Here is a 24167-nt window from a genome sequence, read left to right as displayed (position 1 = left end):
TCCCCACCCTTTTGCAGTGACATGGCCCCCACAGCCCCCAGACCCTTCTTGGCCACAGCTGGACAAGCCAGTGTGGCTTGGCATGTCTGCTCCCCATGGGCAGCCTCACAAAAAGGTGCCTGCCACATTTGTGTTTGTAAAGTCTCTGTCTAGCTAATAATGGAGGTGGGTATTTTAATAACCTTCCTATGGTTTAAGAAAAGGATGATTTCACTGTACCTGTGCTACTCGGGGACCCAGTCCATCCCTGTGCCACAACAATCCCATGAGAGCAAAGGCGAGTCACTGTCCTTTTCCATTCATTCCTAGCTCCCCCCTTCCCTCAACAGACCAGAACATGTATCATGTAGTTCCTGACCAGATAAAGAATCCAACATATGGCTTGTAAGGTCAGAAAGGTTGATGATTCCTGGGTATGAACTCGTTACTAATGTGCATTTGGGTGTACTTTGTCTGTGGAAACAGACATGCACACAGATACACACACACATATTGGAATCAAAAGGAACACGTGGTCTCTATTAGTTCATGTAACCAAATGCAGGATGCAGATGATCCAAAACAATAATAACTGTAGTTTTCATATCACAGAGTTCTGAAGAGATTTCATTCATCACATACTTACTGGCATTGCTCCAGCTCCAGGGACATATCTGAGATATGGGTTTAAAAATATCCACAATAAAGCCTTTCTGCTCAGTTTAATGTTATGATTTTGAAGTGTAAAATTGCTTGACTAAAACCAGATCAAGTGCAATGAATCACCTGGATTCTATGAGTTTCCCTTTTCCAGTGGGATCATGAGAGTGTTCCTCCCCTTTCTTCAAGCCAAGGACCACACAACCTTTTAGGAAAAAGAATCTCAGGCCAATTACATTAATTTTACATTACATTAAATTACATTTTATTTTTGAAAATGCTAATGGTAGGTGGATGATCTTCTGAAGTTTCATGGACCACTAGAGGTCCCCAGACGGTGCCAAAAAACACTCACACAGCTCACTCCTCTCTCCTTGCGAGTTTATCTTGGCCCATCAGCGCTGCAGGACAAACTACTGTCTTTGGTCTCTTGCCAGTGTAATTGCAAGGAAGAAATGTCACGTTTGTACAAAGTTGGGGAAAATATTTATTTAGCAGGTGCATATGTGTTGTTTTTATCTGCCGATGGCTGGAGCAGCTCAGCACTCTGGAATGTACGCTGTATTTATGGAGGGGATTAATGGGCAGAGTGAAGGTTATTATCCTATAAACACAGCTGATCACATGCATCTGCCACTTCTCAGCGCCTCCTTATAAGAGAAAGGATGGGTTGGGAAAAGATCATCTGAAAGAGGGGCCTAGCATGAGGCCTTTAAATCCATATTTAGTTACTGAGCTGATTTTTTCAGAAGTGCTGCTCCTATAGTTCAGTAGGAGTCATTGTAATAAATATCTGTGTGTATGCATGCCATGTACCATAAATCACTTCATCTGCTATTGAAGTGCGACCACTTCTGGGCAAAAACACGGCAGATGTTTAATACGTCATGTCACAGCAGCTCTCCATAGCAGATTTCAGCGGGACAGAAAGAATGCCATGAAGCTGCAAGAAGGATTTAGTTAGGCGAGACATAATTACCAAAGCTGGACTTTGTCCAGGACACTGGGGCAAACCCTCCTGCCTTTGCAAATTTGATTTTAACAACTTTAATTTTAAACACCTGATAGTCATATTTCTTGCCAACGGCATAGACTGCTGAAAGAAAAAGAGGCAGCATTTCCTAAGTAAAAAAAAAATACCAGAAAATTAAGAAAAAAAAAAAGTGTTTCCTCCTATATGGTTTGTGACACCTCTGTGGGAAACCATGAAATACCCAGAGCAGAAACACACCTTCTGGGTTGTAATTCAGTCTAGATTATACTACCCCATAGCTTGTGCCAAAATTTTGTGTGTAGAAGTGATGAACTGTAAAAAGTGGAACTGCACAGAGGGACCAGTGCAGGGAGTCCAGGTCAGAGCAATGTAGAAACAAAACATGAGGAACCTGCTTGCAAAGAAGATGAATAAATGTCTTTTGCTGTTAAGATGTGTAAATACGTTAGCTTTTATTGATGACACTGCAAATATCCACAGCTGACAACTGAATGTTTCAACACACCAACTTGTTTATGTGGAATTAAATTGAATCTACAGCATTACAGCAAAGCAAACTTAGGAAAATTAATATCTGAGAGCAAGCAACTCGTGTAACACAGACTCTCTGAATCTCCAGAGGAACTTTGTTGACCTAGGCTACCCACTAGATTTGCCAAGTGAACAGAAAAAATCATCTCCCGCAGCAGTTCACAAGCTTTGGAGTAAGTCAGTTCTGATCCTGCTACAGTGCAGGGGGCTGGACTAGGTGATTTCCTAGGTTCCGTTCCTGCTAAACATTTCTGTGACATTAAGGCCCATCTCCAGAGCTTATTAACATGGATCCAAAAGACAACAGTGGAATAATAAAGCATCTAATGCAGTAAATTCTCCAGGAAACCAATGCTATCCTACAAAAGGATACCTATCGACAGTTTGCAATGGAGTTGCTTTAAGTAGAAGAAAGCTGTACTTGCATCATCCTGAAGAAGATTGAAAGCATGCAGAGGATCTCTTTTCCTGGCTACCTTGCCCAAGTGAAACAACCTTCTCCTGCTGAAAGGAATCTAATGAAATGATCCATATATGAGAGATTATTTCTGTGTTTGTACAAAACAGAAAACAAGTGTAAGGGCTGTTCTGGGACTTGCTCTGTCCCATTTTCAGCCAAGGTTGTGTTGTATCTGGGACACATTTATTTTATCTGGAAAAAAATCTGAACTATGTATTTCTCAAATGCATATAGAATCATAGAATCACTGAATGGTTTGGGTTGGAAGGGACCTTAAAGACCACCCAGTTCCACCCCCCCTGCCACGGGCAGGGACACCTCCCACCAGACCAGGTTGCTCCAAGCCTCATCCAGCCTGGCCTTGAACACCTCCAGGGATGGGGCACCCACAGCTTCTCTGGGCAGCCTGTGCCAGGGCCTCACCACCCTCTGAGTGAAGAATTTCCTTCTAAATATGCTGGTCACACCACAGTATCAGCTAGGTCGTGGCTGTTGAGTACTTCATGGCCCTGAGTCACACATGCAGTTCATATTGGTAAGACAGGAAGGAGGGGGGCTCAGGTAGATGTGCTTGTACCCCTTTATTAGTATGTGGAGGTTACAGTGTGTCACGGATTCCTGATGCGGTCTCCCTTCTGCTGTGCAGTCCTTACACAGCTGCATAAGACCTTAAAACAGTGCTGCTACTATTTCCTTAATGCCTTGATTCTTTGATTTCTGAGTGCATCCCAATGCCTCTCATCATGAGAGAGTGCTGCTTTAGGATTTGATAGATAGCCATACGCCCATACAGCCAGTCCAACTCTAAGGTCACCAGCTTTGGTGGTCAGAATTAGACTTGGTATGTTCAATGCCTTGTTCAGCCACAGTGAAGCAGACCAAAGCTTTAGTGCGCTGCCTTTTCAATCAGGCCTGCTGCCTCATTTAAAGAATGGGAATGTGCTAGACCTCCATAATATAAAAACCAAAATAGTCTTTTACACCTACATACTGATGTATCCCTCTGTGTATAATGTTTAATGAGAAAGTACAATTAACGAGATGAACAAAAGAATGACATATTCCATGTTTCACGGTTTCTTTGTCAGCATGTTAATGAAATAAAGATAGACATGCTTTATCTACACTATTGATGAAGCTCAGTCTCTAATCAGAGGTTTGTTGTTATTTTTGGCTGTCATACACACACACACAAAAGTAGAAACCATTTAAAAAATCTTTTAAAACCTCTGCATGTAGAAAGGAGGCAATGTCTTTACATAGTTAGCTGCTTGTCAGTTTAAAGTAACTAAAAGAACCAGTGCAAAACATCTAAGCCTCATTTTCCTCTGGCAGAAACCAAGGTGTTTCCACCATGGATTAGTGGAACTATAATAGTGTACACCAGGGGGGATTAGGCCCTGTGGTTCAAGTATAAGAACTTCCAATTGCAAACACTGGTATGGAAACATTTCCCCTGTCTCTCTCTGTTGTGTTACTGTGCACTTCTAATATCTTGTCATTTCAAAGAACATTAGCATTATGTATTCAGCAACTAGAAAGACATCAACTTGTCTCCCTGGCAAAAAAACTCTTTTCTAGCCAAGCACTGAATTCACAGTCACAGCTAACTGAGATGCTATAAACACAGACAGGCTTCATTTTCAAACAGGGTCTCTACTTTCGAGTGCAAATATATTTATTCCACTATGTATATTCCAATATATATATATATTCCACTCAGGGCCAATATCTGCTCATTATCCAAAAAATGTGTTGCTGATAACTTCAACAACTGTTTTACGAATTCCTAGGACATTATGGGTCCTGGTCCTGGTCCTTTTGATGCAGATATTTCCCCTTAAATGTACACTTTAGCAGTGAGCTATTATGGAATTGATGGGAAAAAATATTCTTTCTTGTTTCTCTGGGACAGCAGTGCATCAACAGTCATTATTTAATAAAGAGATGTATCCTTTTTCCCCTTGGAAGAAAAAGACTCCACTTACTTCACTATAACCTTGTGCACGGCAGACTTACAAGCTTTCATGCACAGCTCATGTCAACCTGGTCAGAAGTAATTCTGCAGGTAACCTTGCTACAAAACAAAAAGGTGCACAGTGTCATCAGTCTGATTTAAAATCAAAAACACACAGAGAAAGAGTTGTGCAATTTTTCTGAATTAGTGAAAATCATCAAACTTTAGAAATATAGCTTAACCTGTTCTAATTACAAGCAAAGTTTAAAAATAAAAACAAACATACAAAAAACTCAATCACATGCCTTTATGCCACATCTCAGTGTGGTGAGAAGCTTGTAATAGAATGGACTGGCCACAAACACACCGAATGCACTACCAGCAGCAGTTGCCAGGCTGACCCTTACCCTGCTTCACTTGGGTAAAACTCCCTTTGATATCAGTCAGAGCAACTTTTGTTCCTCACTACATCAAAAACTCAAGAGAGAAAATCTCATCTTGTGACTCTCATGCATGGAGCTGGAAACTGGCTCTGACCACAGTTTGCTGAGAATCTTTATTTCAGCATATGAAAACAAACTAAAATCACTGTTTTCTGCCATTTAGGGTCAAACCAACTATTATTTATGTCTAATCACTGTAGCTCTTAATGGGAAAAAAAAAACAACACACTATACCATCCTGATGCTGCATGTAATGCAGAGCATATTACTTGCTTGCTCCATTTCTTGTGTGCACACCTGACACACATGCACGTGCATGTTAATTTTTACTACCCAAGAAAAACCTTGGTTTGTTTAGATTTGAGATGAAAAGTAGTGTTCCATCATCACATGACATTCTAAAAAAGCTGACATTTACAGAGCTCTTTCCAAATGTGTTCATTAAACACTGCATGCATCTTACAGCCATATGCAACAGTATAATTTACAGTGTATATTTTATAGGTTTCTTTTTCTGTTTTACCCACTGATTATTATGTGCTGTAAAACCTCAATTATCCAAACTAGTCAGGGAAATGAAAAAGGGAAATAAAAAGTAGGTGATGGAAAAGTATATGTTAACAAATGCCATAGAAAAAGTGGTCCATGCAACATCAGGAGGAAGAGAAATTTCAGTGTTATTAATGCCCTTTCTCTCCTTACAAAAACATTATTAGTATGAAAAAAAAGCACCAAGTGGTAACTAAACAGTCTCACCCCTTTGTAGCTTTTTCTTATAAGCAGCAGGCATTTAAAAACACTGTGGACAAATGCACTGCAAATTTTATCTTCATTTTCCCTGTGCAAACTTATAGACCTTGATGGTATAGCACATGTGAAAAAGATGAATTTTTGACCAGATGATAACAGGAAAGCCTTCAAAGATAAAAAAGTATTTCTGGAACTTTCTACCCATAACGAGTTGATCTAACTCATTCAATTCTTCCATGGTGGGAAGAATTATAGGACTAAAATGTCTGCTGATATAAATGGAAACTTTCCCAAGTAATTTCAGCTTTCTCCATTTACATCCCAGAAATAATACATGTTTTTGGCACCCAAGTGATCTTACTTATACTCCAAACAGTTGCAAGCACAAAATTCTATACCTGAAAAAAATCACAGGTGCAGCTAGGAATTATTTTTAGTGTGTCAGACCAGTAAAGTTGAGATGGTGAAATTTAGTAAATCATTGCTGCTTAAAGGAAAAAAGAGAATAGACAACGATATCAACGATAGACAAAGACATAACGATATAAAAAGCCCAAATTGTACAGTGACATTTCTAAGCACAGTATTAAACGTGCACACTTGTTTTAAGTGTCCACCACTTTCTCATATTCAATGATTTTTACTGCATGTTAAACTGCTAGCCTTTGCCAAATTCTGTCATGTCCAAAATTGCTAACCAGTGTTTTTTAAGGCCAATAATTTCTCAGCAAAGTGATTCCAGTTGATTTGTCCTAACCCCATTACAATTTTTTTGTGTTTGTGACTCTTCATTGCTGCTATCATGAATACACATCTGCATGTGATGTTCTGAAGTGTCCACTGCCTGCACAGACAATTTTTGAATGCTGAGGAAACCCAGCAGATGTTTCTAACCTCTCTGGTGCAGGACAATCCTGTGCTTGCTTTCAGAAAGTTGGCTTCTTTGCAGCAGCTTGTGTATTCATCTTGATTTGCTTCTTTGCTGAGTAGTAATCTAGAGAACAATATGTAAACAGACAGAATTACAACTGCAACAGCGATAAAGGCTCCTTCAAAGAAATCTCTCAAATCTAATTTTATTGTTAAAGAAGCCATTTAGACTCCTCTAAGGCTCGTGAATGAACAAAATTAAATACCCTTAGTATGTTCCACATAAAGCTGTGTAATACCAAACAAAACAAAGGAAATGTGCTGGCTTGTATCCAGTAAAGATCAAAAGACTTTCAACCCTATTACGCAAGCTGAACAATGTGACATTTCACTCCAACTTTTAGATCTACTATGGCAGTGCTTTTCAGTCAGAAAGAGTTATTTTTTTTTCACCTTAAAATAACAAAAAATACTCTGTAAAATATCATCAAGAGAAACTATATTTATGGAGCACTTTATTTCTGCTGGTCAAACAGTCAAATGCGAGTTCAGGGAGGACTGCATAAAACTTTACTCTATCACTGAATTATAACTCATTCTTCAATTAGACAGTAAGTGCTGTAGCTTAAGAGAATGCCTTTTACTTTTCCATATATTCATGTGGCTGAATCTTTGCTTCAGGTGTAAATGTAAGTCAACGTGTATTACAGAACTACAATTACAAAAAAGGGTTTATATAAGAATTATTTCCCTGCCTCCCAGTCTTGCACTGAAACATTCTTTTCAGGTAAATAGGGCAAAATGTGCTGAAATAGAAGCTAGATGCTTATTTACATTTAGAGTTAATGGGGTTTACTTTGTGTAAATTATTTGTATTCATACTAATGAAACTATTCCAATTTAAACCAATAGAGGATGTGGGCTTCATGACGTTTAAACTTGAGCTTTCTGTAGAGTCAAATTGGCAGCATGAATTCTTGTATTATTTTTGGTACCAAATATTATTGGCAGGAGGACTGGAATCCAACAGGCTTTCACAGCCAAGCTTGTGCAAGGGGATTCCTGCAGCCAGCTTGCTTAGGGATATATATGTCTGCATGGCACAGTGTGATGGAGCGCAGCAGTACCTGAGCTAGCTCTGAGTCAAGCTTCTGGAGCAGGACTTGGTCTCAAGGAAAGTGTATTCTCCCAGGCAGAAGCACGCACAGCTAACTCTGTAGAAGAGCAAGTCCCTGAATTGCTACAATTCACTGCAGGCTCTCAGCAGAGCAGCAGAGAAAAGGAGTAGCAGCAAGAAACAAAAGCTTACAGTGCAAAATGTAATCCTTATTTCTCCTATTTAAAAGACTTCTATATAGCTATCCTCCATTTTATTCTAGGAAAAGAAATACATTAAGGTTAATGATTAGTAGATGAGAAAATTTAGAAAAGACTTAAATAATAATTATTCCCATTTCTGCCTGTGAAGGATTTCAGCCAGAGCCCAGCTGCTCAGACACTCACATGCCCCACAGCGGAGCCCAGTTTTAGAATTGATGGAAGCACTTAATAGTCAGGGAGATGCAGGTTCCCTAGAGCTGTATTCAGGAGGTTTAGCCTCCACCTAAGACACTAAACAGAGTCTGTGGAAATTGGCTGGTTTGCTTGGAGGACTCTAAAGAGCACTTGCACTGGCATAAGTAATGTACTGAGTAGTGCTACGCTGCCTGCAGCCTGTCAGTCGGAAAACCTGGGCACAGGCACCTAGGAGGGAATGATTTCTGTTGTTTAAATATACTTACCTAAATGACTGCTTTCCTTTCTACCCCATTTTCTCCCATCTACCTTACAGAAAATGGAGTTTTTGAACTATCTGTTTCAGAAGCAAGGCTGCTAGTGAAAACACAGGATTGCTAACAATTTTCTCAACCTTGACCTGTAGCAAAAGAGACTTATGTATGTCTCCCAGAAGAGCCAAGGTCTAAGTGTATCAGGCTGAGACAGGCCAAAAGGTTTGGAAAAGAAGAAAAGTATAAAGTTGGCATGGTTCATCAACCCTGGTTAGTGAAGAGAGAAAAAAAAAATGAGAAAAAGGAAAATGTGAAAAAAACTTAGTGCCTGTAGCTGAGCTGCTTTTTGAACTTGAGGCTTTCCCAGAAAACTGAACAGAACCACACTGGGACCACAATGAAATGGAGAGAATGGAGATGGGGTAGTGTACACAAAAGGGGTGGGAGATAGAAGGGAAAACCTACTTTCATGCTGGTTAGTTCTCTGCATGTCTGAGGAGTCAAACACAGCAAGGAAACCTCTGCTCCTTCCACTCTAGAGGCGCCAACATCCACAAAACCCAATGGCTGGTTTTTAATATATTGATATTTATTTAATGGGCCACAGCTGTCTTTTAAAGTCTAAATTAAATACACATTGTTGGATCTTAATGTAAAGCATTACAGTGTTCTTGTTGACCAGGGGAGAATGCAGATAGCTGTTTTCAGATCAAATCCCAGCCCCCAGTGCTAAACTAATCTTTCATTATGGGATGGCAGAAGTTGAGCAAATGGGCAGAAGCACAGGCTCAGACCATATCAGTAGGTATCGTTTTCCTGGAACACCATGTTTCAGTTTTGAGTTAATTACTTCAGTCGTGCCCAGAGGAAGGAGTTTGCTGCTGCTGGAGCGGAACTTCTAAGCCAATACACAGAGCTGGCAATACTTGGAGCTGGCTCTGTGTATGTGCCTCCGTATGTGCAGGAATGAGAGAGGAACCAGTCTCCAAGCTTCACCAAAAATGACAACTGTGAACGATTTTCCTGGCCCATCTCATAGACCCAGATTCCTTGGGGAGAAGGGTACCGTTGTTAGACTAAAGTGTTTTCTCTTATGAAAACATATGTGGGAAAGTGTTAAACTGTGCAGAGTGGTATTTTGGTTTCCACATCCCCTGTTGAAATGTTTCTTGCCTGGGGAAAACAAAACGGAAGAAAAATATCCCCTGGAAATATCTGCATAATTTACTCCCACACACCTAGTGAGAGATTTACAACTGAACAGCAGTTCCCTCAAACCATCACAACACTATGCTCTGAATTACACTTCTGTACTCTTACCTGTAAATTATACTGTTAATTAGTTAATGGCTGTAAAGTGCTTTGGAGAAGAAAAGAGCACTCATTAAACATCATTGTTCTGTACTCTAGTGTACAATGTTCCACTCTTCATTAATCTTCAACCTCTTCCTGAACCTCTCTCCAGCAATTAAGTTTTATACCCTCAAATAGCAAATTACTCTATTGTCTGATTTACTGAGATCAACATCACTTCTCAGAAAGTGTTTCCTGAAATCTTAACTTCAATTATCTTCTAGGCAATTTCAAGCTGGTGTCTCAAGTGAAATTCTCAAATGAAAATCTTTGGTTTACGTCTTGAAAGTCTCAGTCTTGGATAAACCAAATGCCCCAAAAGGACAAGGGTAAATAATCTATGGGATTAGATTTTTCAACAAGCTCAAATTCCTGTTGAGAAGAGAAAACGAGGGGTCAGATTTTCAGAAGAGCTCAGCATGCAGAATGCTGAGGACTTTTAAGAACCTAAAGCTCTTTTAGGGGTGCTGAAACTCATTCCTTTGTACATCTGGAAGCAAATCCTGGTTTAAAATCCTAGGCCCTTCTGCCACCTGGCCAAGTTTAAGATTGATATGCCCTTAAATATCCTGGATGCCTTCACGAACTATAATATTCAATCTGAAATTAGCAGGAGAGCTGGCTGCTTTCTCCAGTTTTTGGTCTTTCTCCAGAAGGCCTGACTGGGTGAATGGTGTTCCTTATTTCACTTGGGAAAGAGAGCACATGGCTAAACCTATAAGAAACAAACCTCTCATCTGATGGGCAACACTGTTTTCCTGTTGGGTTCCTACTTGAGAAATAACTCCACTGCTTTTCTCACACTGCCTGTCTAACCATTCTAACCATCCTCCCACAAGAAGAGGTCATCATCTTATTGCTCTGACACTGACAAGACTCAAACAGATCTTTGAGGGCCAGGAGGGTGGTTGTGGCACAGCGCCTTTGGAAAACACATCACAACCCCATTGATTTATAGTTTGTTTTCTTTCAGATGCTTTTTTGAAGGGCTGCACTTTCTTTAGGACCGGTGTATGGGCCTGCCAAAGAATTTCTAAACAGCTGCTGGAACTAGGTTTTATCACCTGAGCAATACCAAAGTCTCACACACCTGTTAAAGATGTCTGTCTTCTTTTCTTTCCTTCTGGGATCCTCTTGGCTCCTATTTTCATGGAAGTTTTGGGCTTCTCTGTCAGTGCTATCTGTGCAAAGTGGTGACTGTTGTCTTCCCTGTCCAAGGGCCGGTACAAGTGCTGTAGTGGTCTCCGAGCCTCTCCCACCACACAGCTGTAGAAAGCAGGCACCTTGCGGCCCTCCAGCCCTTCCCACTGCAGTAGCCCCTCCACTGGCCTGTCCTGCAGGAAATCGAAGTTCCACTTCTGCTGAGCCCCCTTTGCACCGTTGTGCAGCATGTGCTGGAAGTCCTGCTGCAGCTGCTTGTGGTCTACAGGGCCAAAGAGGTTCCTCCGAGCACATGTGGTCTTCCCTGGCCTCCGCTCCATCTTTTCTCCTCTGTACTGCTCTCTGGTGAGTATGTACAGCGGTGATTCCCTGCCAAGGACAGAAAGACCATCAGCCACTTTGCATGCTCCGTTTATAGATGCTGCGTGCTCTTTAGAAGGGAATGTGGCAGTAACCTCCGATACTTTTCATTCTGCTACAGGGAACTTTGGAAGAAATTTATCCCAGTCTCCAGCCCAGAGTGAGAATTGCCATCGACTTCTATAGGATGCATCTGTTGCAGCAGCTTTGACAGGGAACAGGTAAGTGTGAAATGCCTTCTTCACCTCTTTTGTGCCTCCTTTATACCAAGTGGGGGTTTGTCCTAAGGGGACAGAGTCACACAAGGAAGTGGAGAACACTTCTTGAGGCAGTGACTGTTATTTTCTTTTGTTATGCTCTGTTTACATTGCCTAACCGTGGGCAGTCTCGTTTTGGGGACTCAGACTGCTGTGAATTGCTGCAGTAGGAATTGCAGCAAAGGACAGAGAGCACTGGGGTGGCACTTAAGTCTAGCAACAGTATTATCTTAAACAAGGGATAGGGAGTGAAAAGGAGGCATTCCAGGACAAAGAAGGGTGATGGAAATCAGAAAAACATAGAACGCATTCTTCTACTGTACTTTTACAGCAAAGGTGGTATTACTTTCCTAACTACTCCAACCGTGTTTTTTTTCAGCATCGATCAAGAATGAAGCTAAGATGATCAGAGCTATCACTTGCTTCTTGCCTGACATTTTCATTCCCCTTTCCTTAAGTAATTGCCTCAGAAATGGTTCCAGTCACAGACACAAAATGGGTCTTGTTTCCTGTAATGGCAAATCCCATTCAAGCACCTGTGGATGGACTTCCCACCAGGAAAGCCAGCATGGTGACAGAAGAGATAGGTTTTGCACCCTCCCCTGGCAGGTAAGGTGGGAGCAGAGCAAAAGAGAGGAGAGGAATCGTGCACTTTGTTGATTTCATAGGCCAGTAAGGGCATAAATATACCAAGCACATTCACCTACTAATTCCTGCTCAGATCTTTAATTTCTGGAAGAGCTTGAAGATAGATCTTAAAGGTCACAGAATCACACAGAATCACAGAATTTCTAAGCTGGAAGAGACCTCAAGATCATCGAGTCCAACCTCTGACCTAACACTAACAGTCCCCACTAAACCATATCATTCAGTTCTTTCTCTCTGCATCCACAAAACTCAGCCCCTCTTTCAAGCTGTGATGTGTAGCTGCAGACAAGCTAAAAAGAAACCTCATAGATACATTAGCAAAAAGCCACATTTTGGATTTGTTGCACTACTGAGTTCTGAAGGGATTGAATTCTGAAGAATTTGCCACGAAGCTAAGAGAGGTTAACCAGTGATTTGTCTACAGACCATGCAAATAGTCTAAACTGAAGCAGCAGAGTTCCTACAGAACCACAAGCTTTGGGCTTGGTCTCCAACATCCCAAAGAGTGCTTGAGCCACAGCAGACACAAACACAGATTTAATTTGTTTAACCACCTCTCCATATTATTTTTGCAGGGTTGCATCTAATCTAAGTGAACTGTGAGCATCTCCTGGCAGTCATGCCCAAGTGCTTACTCTGAGATGGTCACTTCGTGGCTATGGTATCAAGAACTTGTCGGCAACAGGGCGCTGATGGCACGTTATCTGGTTCTGCACACAGTCTGCAGCAGAAAACTTGGGCAGCGAGGGGATGTGGCCACCTCCTCCCAGGTAAAAGTTGAGTGTCAGTTTTGCAATTGATAATGCAACCCAGCAGCAGAGCTTCAGAGGCAGAGGGTCACCTGCATCTATTTGTGAACCTTTTTCCTTGCCCTTGGTGGCTCTGAAACTATGGCCTGAAAATGCGTGGCCCACAGCTGCTGGAAATTAAAGCAGAGAATGCCAGGTCTAGGTTGCCCTTCTGGCATATGTATTTATTTCCAAGTGTTGTGTGCAGTCCTCTGGAAGGCTAATGGCTCCCAACTGCAAAGACAGGCACATGGGACCTCTGGGATGGGAAGCAGAGAGGTGCTGCTTAGAGAGGCCCATCTGGGACTCATCATTAGGGTTAACATGACCATGCTGCCTCCTGGGTTCCAGCCTGCTCCTATCAGCGGTATCACACCATGCCATGTAGCTACCCCAACCCATTTGGTGTGTGCCACCAGCACTCTGCCCCGTGGGGACACAGCTGACAGCTGCCCATCAGATGCTCTTTGCTCCTACCAGGTCCTAGCACTTTCCCAAGAAGCATCTGAGAGCACACCAACAAGGAAAATCCTCTAGGTGGCATCCAGAATCCCAAAACCTAACTCAAACTTTCCCTGGAGCTGTGTGCAGCCTTGCCCTCAGCCATGGGGATGCTCAGCGGTGCTGGTTGTCACTGCAGCTAACAACAATCACACTGCTGCTCTGCTGCTTTTTCATCTGGTGCCAAGCCCCCAGCAGTTTAATCTAAGCTCATTCAAAGACAATCTATCAGCCTTAGAAAGGGATAGGCAGTGCTTTGAAAGAAACGTGCACTAGGAATTGTATTAGGAATTGTCCTTTTGTAATAAGTGAATATGGAAGAAAAAAGGTATTTATCAAACATTTGTGGCCTTCACTACTTTTTTTTAAATTTTAATAGAACATATGAATGAACCAGAAGAGAATCTGCCTTGCTCTGTTCCTGATTACAGGAACATGGAAAGAGCTGCTCCAGTGCAGGCTACGAACCCAGTGCCTTGTCTTTAAAGCTGTCTAATTCCAGGTGTTTCAAAAGAAGATAAAAAGCCTGCAGAGAGGATAATTATAGACTAACCTTTCCCTACGGAAAGTTTCCTCCTAATGCTCTTAATTATGTCATGAATCATAAATGCTTATAACTCTTCTAAACTTACATCATACGTATATACGGACTGTTGTCGTTTCCATTACTCATAGTCACATCCAGGGTGAAACGCTAGCTCGGCTGAAGTAAGCGCAAGTTTACTGCTGCAGAGCTGGGATGCCTTTTTGCAGAGCTCTTTCCATGTCTCATTTCCAAAGCTGCACTGTCACCGCTCCCACGCACTGGTCTGAGCTGCGGGGGTGCATTAAACACCTGTAAAACTAGACAGAAATACTTCTGAAGTGCAGAAACATTAGTGCTAGGGGCTTCTCTTTCTTAATCCATGGTTTCTAAGAACAAGCTGCAAGCCCCGACCTGCCAGCCTTACACCTACCTGTACGAGCACTCCTACTAGTGCCAAGACACAGGACAAACTGCTGAAAGATGGAGCTCTGCACTACCAGTGGCCATGCCCAATTTTCCCCAGATCTGGGCTAGCTTGAATGAGCTGGAAAGGAAATATAAACTTCCCCACTTGCTTCTTGAGTCAAACTTTTAGAGCATCAGTGGAATGGTGGGTTGTAGTTATGAATTTCCCATGTATGCACAATTTTAAATAAATAAATAAGAGACAACACTATCGGAATGGATGCTGTGCATTTTTTGCCTTTGTTCTTACAGTGAAAGCTTAGTCCCTACATGATTTGGACACCAAGCGAGTGTTGCTAGCCATAAATGCTGTTTTCCATCACAGGTGCTAGTGTCCCTCCTCTCACCCATTTTTCAAACCCATGCTGGAAAAGGGTAGCCCTTCCCTGGGGGTGCAGGGGCAGCCCCCTTGCTCCTCTTGTGGCCACAACAAGGTGCCTTCACTTGCCCAAAAACACCACCTACCCCATTTTGGGCCCCCCTCCGCCGGGTGGAGCTCGATATAGGCATGCCCATGGCCCTGCACCATGAGGCCCTGTGGCCGCCCACAGTCAGCCCTGGCCTGCCTGGCTGCAGGGTGCTGAGCTGACACGGGGTGCTGAGGGGCTGGGGGAGCAGGGGCTGCTCACCCGCACAGCACAGAGGGGTTCCTGGTATTCAGGGGGAACCTCCTGTCTGCCAGTTTGTGCCCATTGCCTCTCGTCCCCTGGCACTGGCACTGGTGAAATGAGCCTGGCTCTTTGCTCCCGGCCCTCGATGACCTGTGTCACCTGGTGCCCTTAGGACGGCGCATGCAGGCTGGAGCCCTTGTGCCAGCCCCCACAACCCCACCATGGTGGCCCCAGCTGCGAGGTGGTTTTGCTAACGCAGCATGGACAGGGCTGACTGGGCACGAGGGTGATGGGAGAGGCCAGTCTGTGGCACGCCTGTTTGCATATCATCACCATCAGCAGCATAATTTCCTGAGCTTTAGCAATACTTAGCATTTCTATAGAAGTAAAGTGTTTTCATGTTCATATTTCCCAGTTGCTCCCTGAAGACATGTGAGGCAGACTGAACAAGCCCTTTGAGGGAAGGTAGGCTTATATTCCTTACTCTGTTTTCCAGGTCCTCATACACATAATCCTGACCTGCTGCCACACATGGGGAATGGCTGTGCGGGGACTCTGCGGTGGGAAGGTGACCATTGGGTGCCAACAGATGGCTGAAACCACACATTTCAGCCCCCACACCCATGGGCTTTTTAAGAAAGCCTCATGTTTTAAGCAAATTTTTTTCTTGAGATTGTTCCTTTGTCAAATCACAAGCTATGAAACCGTATGTTTCAGTGGCAACATTTATTTTTATTGTAGTCTAGGTAGACTAATTTCCTTCTGAAGTAACAGAGCCATTTATGTTAGGGTTTTTTGTTTCACAGCAAATTGAACTCTTTGGAGACAATTCCTTTTTTTTTTTTTTTTTTCTTCTGGATTTCTAATTGGCAAGGGGAAGCTCAAATTAATAATATAGTTTGTGGTGTAACAGCATGTAATCACGTGCCTTATCTTAGGCACATGGATATATTTATGCCAAATGCTGTGAATCATCCTTTTAGCTGTTTCAAATCATGACCTGAGGTTTCATAAGATTATAGAGGCAATTCATATTTAAGCATCACCTCATCCTCAAGGTTCTGCTTTTGGTTTGCAGTGTTCTCCTTGCAGCAGAGATTGCTTTCCAAAGGATTATTCTCCAAGTTAGGCTTCCCATCCATTCTAAATTTCTGAGATCACTCTCCTTTGATGTCTCTCGGTCTCAACTTGATCCCCAGATACTGCCTTACAATTTATCAGTAGGAGGAGTAGACAGTGGAGTGACGTAAGGGCTTGCAGCAGAAAGGCGGCCATATGTATGTGCCTGTCTTTTCATTATGCACTGGTCGCATCCTCCTTCACCTTTGATCCATTGAGATCATCACTTTAAGATATGATGCTGACTTTAAAGTTCTAGATGGAAAAAAAAAAAACAAAAAAAACGGTTATGGATGGCTGGAGCACCAGCATAGTACATCTTTACAAAAAATATTTTTAATCATTTCTGGTTGTATAGAGTTTTGGAGCTTCCTGATTTGGTGCATGCCAGTAAGACTTAAATTTTAAAATAATACAGTTTTTGTGTTCCTGAACAATATGTGACATCTAGAACCAAAAACTGAGGACAAATGCAGGACAGTTGTAGGTTGGTGAGAAAGAATCATTAATGCAAGGCAAATGTGACAAATGTGAAGAGTGACATTTACATTATTATATCAGTTTTGGTCTCTGTGCAATGCTAAGAACTTGTATTTTCTGTAATTTGTAGCCTTTATGAAGTGTGAGTGAATCAAAAGACAAATTGCTGCATGAGGCCAGAATTCTCTAATAGCGTGTGCCTTGAAAAATGTTACAGAGTAAGTTCCTATCTTCAATTAATTTTATAAGTGGAAAGATAAGTGGAGAATGAAGAATCAGTGCTCCATTATCTGTTCACCTGTTCACGAGAGATTAATTTTCAGATAGGCTTAGGAATATGTACTATAACATAAAACCAGACATAAACACAGGAAAAATTAAGGACTGGACAATCACCCACACTCCATTTATCCTCTTACACTGCATTTAAAATACCATCACAGAAACTAGACCCTGTATGATTTTGAGGGCATAGGAAAACTCCAGATGTTTTTCTCCCCACTTTTTCCCCCAAAGCAAGTTTTTCGTTAGTTTTCATGTCTGCAATGCTCCTCACCTATTGAAACAATGCTACTTTTACTCTCTTAATCCTCTTAAGTAAAAACATAGCTGGGAGGCTCTGCCTTGGGAGGGAGGGGGAGAGAGCCCTCTCTGCAGGGAGAAAAAAGAGGATGGTGACTGTGGGTGCTGGTTGTGAAAAGAAGCAGTGGTGCGGCTGGCTTCAGCCTGGAAGGCAGTGACTCCCACACTGCAGTTCTTGGTGCTTAGAGCTGCACTGGTGGGACAACTGTGTGCTTTGGTTGGATTCAGGATTGCACGATGGAGGATGAGGAGGGCAGGGAGAGCAGGAGAAATACAGAACGTATGGACTTCCTGTAGCAAAGTGTGGTATTACTTAGCTGGTAGCTCTGTCCATTCTGCAACCCCACTCCTTCACCCTGCCAGTGTAGCACAGGCAGCTCAGGGGAGCAGTGGTGCCTGTGCCCGTTCCCCCGTTGATGGATGGGAGCTGGAGAAGCACTGGGGTGGTCCATCTGCACGAAGCTAGGGGCAATACACTACCGTGCTACTGACCATCCAGGGCAGGTTTGCTAGGCACTGGCAGAATGTGGTAAAGTGGAATCTACCTGGAACATGTCAACCCAAACTGATGTCTCCATTCCTCCCTTATATCTCTGCTGAAGCCCTCCCATGTGTTACTGCAGGTTGGCAGAGCTAGAGAGGAGAGAGTTCATGCACCAGCAGCAAAGGGAAAGAACGAGAGCTGCTGACCACAAGACAGGATGTGCTCTCTGCAGCAGGACAGATGAGAACCAGGCAAATGAAGGTAAAGGTGCATGAGAATTTGCTGTTCACTTCTGGCTGTGACCTCAGGGCTTCCTTGTCACGGGAGTGTGCGAGAGGGATGTGTGGAGATGCTCTGTGCCATGCCAGAATCAAATTTTTGGTACTCAGTCTTAGGGCAGAAAAATTCAGTCATCCTGGGCATTGGGTCAGTTTTTTCTCACATGACAAGCAGCAAGACTGCAAAATAAAGCTGTGCAAATTGGTAGTGTACTTTTAAAGAGGAGCTCTTGAACTATGTTTTGTAATTTCTTCTGCCTTCCTTCACTCCCACTCAGCCTTTCATAAAAGGCTCTTTTTTTTTTTTGACTGTATTTTCAGTGTTGTAATCCAGAATTCAACGCTTTGCTAAGGGTGAAAGCCAGTGTGTTGTGTTCTCAGTGAGTTCTGGAGAGCCTCGCAGACCCAGCAGGTATAGAGAAAATGAATTTATATAAGCTGGTTCTGTAAACAAAGCTTTTGGTTTGTCAAAACATTATGGAGATCCAAAGAGTCAGTGTGTTTCTCACTAAGCTGCAAGGGTCAATTTTGGGCCAGTAGCATCAAGTGGTAGAAGGAGAGAAATTTTGCCAATGCTTGTCCTGCAGCCAGAGGCAGTGCACAGCTTCTGTTTATTTCCTGTCCGACAGTCAAATTTGACAGTGCATTTTCAGCCTTTTTTTCACTCTCCCAGAGCTGATAGAAGCCTTAGGGAGGTGGGAAGGCAAAAGGGTTTTCATTTGAATACTGCCACCAGGGCTCCCTAAGTGTCAGAAGTGATGAATGTGCTTGTTAAGGATTTGTTGAGGATTTGCCCACTCTCCTGCCTAGTGAGCTGAGAGATGCACATGATCTGTGCCTAGGCTAAAACTATGCATGCATTGAATGACCAGCTGGACGTTGCCAGATTAGAGTACGTGACTGAGTTCTGTTTGCCTTCTGCACTGGCATTTTGATTTGGGCGCCTTTCCTTTATTCAGCTGCCAGTTTTCACAAAACTTGTGAAAACATGGTTTTCTTTGATATTTCTTCTCTTCTACCAAATGCACCAACAGATTCCAAAGCTGTTAGGGGAGGTTTGACAGCAGGGTGGATGAATATAAAACTCATCTTCTTTGGAAAAATGGAAAAAAATGGCAGCTTATTAAGGATGTGAAAAATGCATTATGTTACGGATCTTACCTGCTTGCCATGCCTCCTTTTTCTGCTTCATCCTGTATATATTCTGAGTGTGAGCATGAACTTATGCAAAATAGGATGCAACTTAGAGCATCTCAGTGTCTCTAATGTGTATCTGGGAGGCCTGTGAGATCTGAGGAGCACAAAGATGACTGAGGTCTCCCTAATGAGAACAAAAGTGGTCATGGTTATCCTACATCCTCTCATGAACTGGGATATGAACTTCTAGCGTATCACTTGTTCGTTGTCACCTCTACTCCATAAGCATTAGCTTGCTCCCTGGTACGGCTTTATTGGGGTGCAGATTGGACTCTTAGAGGTGGTGCCCTGATGTGGTTTGGGGGACTATGTGCCAAAGGCTTTTTTCCCATCAACAGTATGAATGGGAAAGCATGAATTTTGGTGCTCTCCATGCAACAGTTCTGCAGCCCTACCTCAGCAGGCTTTTAACCCTCAAACACCTGTACATGCTCTCATGCCATTCTCCAGGATATGCACCTCTTGCCACTTTGAACTGAAAAAATAAGATAAATTAGCTCTTAAGTGCATCATACAGGGCTGAGTGGATACCTTGGGCCAAAGGCTAACTTATGTGGATGTGGGCAGGATGTGTCAGAGAATGGTCCCTGTCCCTACTTCACTTAGCAGTGTAGATATTGTCTGTGTTTCTCCACCTCTGTTTTGTTAGCTGTCTTCAGTCTTCCTTCAGACAAAATGAGACTGTTCTACTACGATTATGTATTTGTAAGACCAAAGCATGCATCAGTGAACAGTTATCTGTAGCAGTACAAAAAAGCCTATCTGAACATTAATCAGATCTTTTTTCATTAACCTGAACAGCTAAATAATTTTTCAGTTAAATAATAATTAAGGGGATGCATATGGAAATTCTTTAAATGAGGATTTAATCCCTCAGTGATAAGGGTATGTGGTACACATGCTGCCAGTGCCCTGTGGGAAGAAGTTGACTCATCATGAGAAAGGTGTGATGGGTTGCAGGTTGCCTCTGGATAGGCATTTATTCAGGTAAGACTCCGTGGTAGGCCTATGTGAGCCTTGTGTTCACCATGTGGGATGGAGTGAAATGTGCAGTACCAACATAGGAGATGATCTAAACCTGAGCAACATGGTAGTGCAGAGATTGTACTGCACTCTGTAGGTCATCATGGCTTGGATTAGGCCTTTGAGTGATCTGGGAATGAAAATGAATTCCCCAAAGGCGATATGAATGGGATGGACCAGTACAAAAGGGATTGGAGGGGTAGAAGTACTTGGTGAAGAAGTGACTTGCCATTTTATTCAAGCTAGGGACTGCAAAGGACAGAAGAAATCCAACACCAGGGACCAACCTTTATGATGCAATGGTCTGGCTGGCACCTCTAGCTGGGGGCTGCTGTAGCCAGTATGTGTGGTCATCTGGAGTCAGGCCTGATGGTGAGGGAGGAAGCTCACAGTGCAGAGCTCTGTTTTAGTTTCTAGTTTTTGATTTATTTATTTTTCCTAGAGAAGGAACTTGCTTTGGTCAGTCAGAAAATCAAAGGCTTCTGTAACCTCCCTTACACCAAAGCTGCTCCAGGTCTGTCAAGTCTTTGAAAAGCCACAATTTTTGGAGAGGCGTCTGACTCTTGACCCTAGGTCTCCCATTGGGGCCAGCACCAGCGTCACTGGGAGAGGGTTTGGGCTAGCTCTGCTCAGTTTTGAAAAATTCCACCTTCAGTTTTGAACCTTTTCCAGCAGTTCTGCTCACGCCCAGGACTGGGGGGCCTGCTTTCAGTCATTAAGCTGCGTCTGCAGCAATGTTGGCTGCAGTAAAATCTCAACATCCTTGAAGTCTGTGCGCTTCAGAACACCAGCAGGTGAAAGAGTGAAGCTTTCCTCTGTGTATAATACTATGGAATTCAGTGCATGGTGGGTGTTTTGTGCCTTCCCCTGGAGCATCTGGCGCTGATCACTGTCTGAGGCAGAAGCTGAGCTAGATGAAGCATCGGTCTGCCCCAGTGTTGCAATGCCTATGTTCCTGCCTCCCTGGTGGGCTAATGTCCTGTGATATCCTTCCAGCTGGTAACATGCCCAGGACAGAGTTTTAGCACCATCCGCCACTTGAGCTGTTTGCAGCCTCAGTGTAGCATTACCAAAAATAAAGCTGTTTGAATGAAACAAGTGTTTGGAAATGAGCTGTCTCTCTCCCGCTCCTTTTCTCTCTCCCTCCAAGGGTGGCAAAGCATGCAGGAGCAGAGGGAGCGCAGGGTGGGGAGAGGGGAGAGGAACTTGATGAAGCCTGACCAGGGCACAAGCACTCTCTCTTCTCCCTCCTCCTTGCTGGGGAAATGGGAACAAACATTTACAGCACACATAAGATTGTTTACCACAAAACACCCTAGTGGCTTCAACTGCAAATGAGCTCCAAGGATCAGTTTCCCTTGGTATAAATGCAGCTGTTCCCATCCCTTAACCCATTGCCTGACATGTTGAAAGGGAAGAAGAGAGTAAAGAGCCAAACACAACATTAATCAGATTTGAACCTTTCTTGGGACTCCTTTATTTTTCCTTCAGTTTCCCCGTTTCAGTTACTTACCTCATTTCTCCTGAACACCAGGAATGATAGCCCAGACAATGGCCTGTAACATCATTCATGGGGCAGATTTTCTAGTCTCCAGCACAAATGTTTAGTTCTGGTTAGTCCCCAGCCGAAGCAGTTAGCCAGTTGGCTGGACATCTCTTGTGCTTTCATCAGGGGCTGAAGTGAGCCCATGCTGTCAAGGGAGACGGCAGATTTTTTATCCTGTTTTCACATTATGTGCTCTGAAACAGCTCAGCTGGGACAAGTTAAGTCTTGGGGGCATGTGCGTTGCCACAGAAGTGTCAAGGAAGATTAAAAACAGGCACATAAGTTTGACTGCTAGACTAACCCCAAGAAAATGTTAGGAGGGGAGCTTTTTGTCTCAGTACTAGGTAGAGGGAGGTTAGAAACTGTGTGTGAAGACACTCTTGGCTGCCTTTTTATTCCTACAGCCTGTCTGGAGGCTGCAGTCTGGGTTTACATGCTTTGTAGTAAAAGAGAGAAACACGAGCCAATTTCCTTACATAAAAAATAAAAATCATTCAGCCAGCTCTTCAGGCAAGAAAGGGTCACAGCATTAGTGGTGGTACCAGTCTGTTAGCACAGGTCCACAGGTCCGCAGTGGAAATACTATACAGATGGTTGTAGCAGTGCTGTTCCTCAGCTCTGTTCTGACTGAGGAGGAAAGCTGGATACAAATGATATCAGCATCATTTGGTTAAAAGACTATGAGTGGGAGAGGGAAGTTAGGGGAGGTTAGAAGAGCCTGATAGCATTTCAAGTGTATTAAAGCAGGGACAAAGGAGGGCTGTTTTACATGGCACATTGTAAGTAACAAGGAGCCAAAGACTGGGATATAGGATATACAAAAGGAAAGTTTAGTCTCAGTTTCAGGAAAGACGTTTTGTCAGCTGTTATATTGTTGACTAGTTTCCCAGGGGAAATAATGAGGACAGGATTTTAAAATCCAAATGGGGCAAAGAATGAGAAAACTCACAAACATAACTGGTCCCAAGCTGGTCCCCAAGTGAACAACAAGGTCCCTTCCCTTCTTTTCTGCTCTCTGTGGTTCTTGCTCCACAGTTAATTCCTCTACATTAACCCTTGCTTATATTAGTTGCCACAGCATATGAGGTGTAATAACATGAAGTGTCCTCTCCCACTTGTTCCACTTTTCCTCCATTCCATACTCCCCCATCTTCCTACATTTGCTGTTTCTTACCCTCTCCCACACCACTGCCCACAGAGGCCAAGCCGGGTGTCCTCTTGTTTCTGGCTCCATCTTTCACCCAATTCTTTGTGAGTTTCTTGCTGTGGAGGGCTATGGCATGCTGTGGTCCCATGCTAGCAGCTCACCAGCCCGGAGACAGGGTTTTTCACCCCTTCAGCCCCATGCACCTTGCAAAGGGTGGGGAAGACTGCTGTCCACATTTTGCTTATATGGGGAAGCTGAGAGGCAGCCAAGAGAAAAGGTTTACTTGAACTGGCACGCTGGAGCAAGGAGCGGGCTGACTCAGTTCTTTGGTATCCTATCCCAAATCCTTTCCCCTGGCCTGTGGCTGCTGCACGCCTGCGGGTGCCGTCTGACCTCCCCATCAGGAAAGGCAGGCAGGCTGCGCAGCCGCACTGCGGGAGCACTCCTGGCACATCAGGCAGCACAGAGGGAAAAACGTGATACAGAGGCAGACTGGGCTCAGGACCTAGGTGTGATGCTGGGAACTTCCCACTTCCCTCTGGATTAAGCATTTAAACTGTTGTTGCTGTCGCTTTCAACAAATAAGCAAGGCAGACATAGCATTATTTACCAAGTAAGGAAGTCTCCATAAAACATTCCCCAGATTTGAAGTAATCATGTTTTTCAATGGAATATAAAAAAAATTGGCACACGGTACCTTCTCTTAAGTCCAGGCAAGACGCACGCATTTATTTCCAGTAGCAGCACACGGCGTACTGACTGTAACTAGGTGAGAATGCTAAACAGACCCGGTTTCCCTGCTGGCGTCTGAAAACAGGGATAAATTCCTCAGCAGACAAAAGACAGATGGTGCGGGCATTGCTAAAATCCTGGCTTCCTGGAGTCAGAAAGCTATGCAAATCCAAAGGTTCAGAGTGCACAAGATCGTTAATTATTATCTCTATTGAGATGCTGTCATTCTTTGCCAGTGGCGCTGAGGTCTGGCAGGAAGCTGAGCCCTACAGGCAGGCACAGCATTTCGGTGATGGCCTTAATTTTGCCTTGGCTGGATGCATAATGCACTATTTATCATGCAGAGTAAGGGAAGTCAGGCTGTTGTTGTTCCAGAGGTAGACAAAAGGCCAGAGAAGGGGGTGCAGTTCTGGACAGGATGTACTTGAGTAATTTGTGGGGGCAATGGGAGAATGTCTGAATTCAACACTGTCGTGGGTTTGATGTTTTTAGCATT

At 43.4% G+C, this 24167-nt stretch overlaps 1 protein-coding gene across 3 annotated transcripts; it reads right to left on the bottom strand.

The window, feature by feature from the left end:
- Window positions 1–1883: 1883 nt before the first annotated feature.
- Window positions 1884–23900, bottom strand: LOC101796138 (cyclin-dependent kinase inhibitor 1). 3 transcript variants are annotated; one of them, XM_021273864.4, is made up of 3 exons: window positions 23637–23900; window positions 10857–11296; window positions 1884–6768 (listed from the first exon to the last, which is right to left on the bottom strand). In XM_021273864.4, the coding sequence occupies exons 2-3, from the start codon at window positions 11245–11247 to the stop codon at window positions 6701–6703; spliced, it is 459 nt and encodes a 152-aa protein (XP_021129539.1). In that variant the 5' UTR covers window positions 11248–11296; window positions 23637–23900; the 3' UTR covers window positions 1884–6700. The 3 variants fall into 3 exon arrangements, 1 of the variants encoding a protein (XP_021129539.1); XR_011810623.1 differs by lacking the exons at window positions 1884–6768; window positions 10857–11296 and adding exons at window positions 15774–16457; window positions 21760–21937; XR_003496643.3 differs by lacking the exons at window positions 1884–6768; window positions 10857–11296 and adding an exon at window positions 15681–16457.
- Window positions 23901–24167: the final 267 nt, after the last annotated feature.

The sequence above is a fragment of the Anas platyrhynchos genome, chromosome 1 (assembly GCF_047663525.1).
Source record: "Anas platyrhynchos isolate ZD024472 breed Pekin duck chromosome 1, IASCAAS_PekinDuck_T2T, whole genome shotgun sequence".
Classification (NCBI taxonomy): Eukaryota; Metazoa; Chordata; class Aves; order Anseriformes; family Anatidae; genus Anas; species Anas platyrhynchos.
Note: the sequence above shows the minus strand (reverse complement) of the source record. Positions and strands in the feature narration are given on the sequence as shown.

Bases quoted from the DNA above. Each gene is read 5' to 3' on its own strand.
- LOC101796138 (XM_021273864.4), bottom strand. From the start codon at position 11,247: ATGGAGCGGAGGCCAGGGAAGACCACATGTGCTCGGAGGAACCTCTTT. The intron at 6,769-10,856 runs GTGTGTGAGACT...ATTGTTCTCTAG, and splicing joins AAGACAGACATCTTTAACAG to ATTACTACTCAGCAAAGAAG.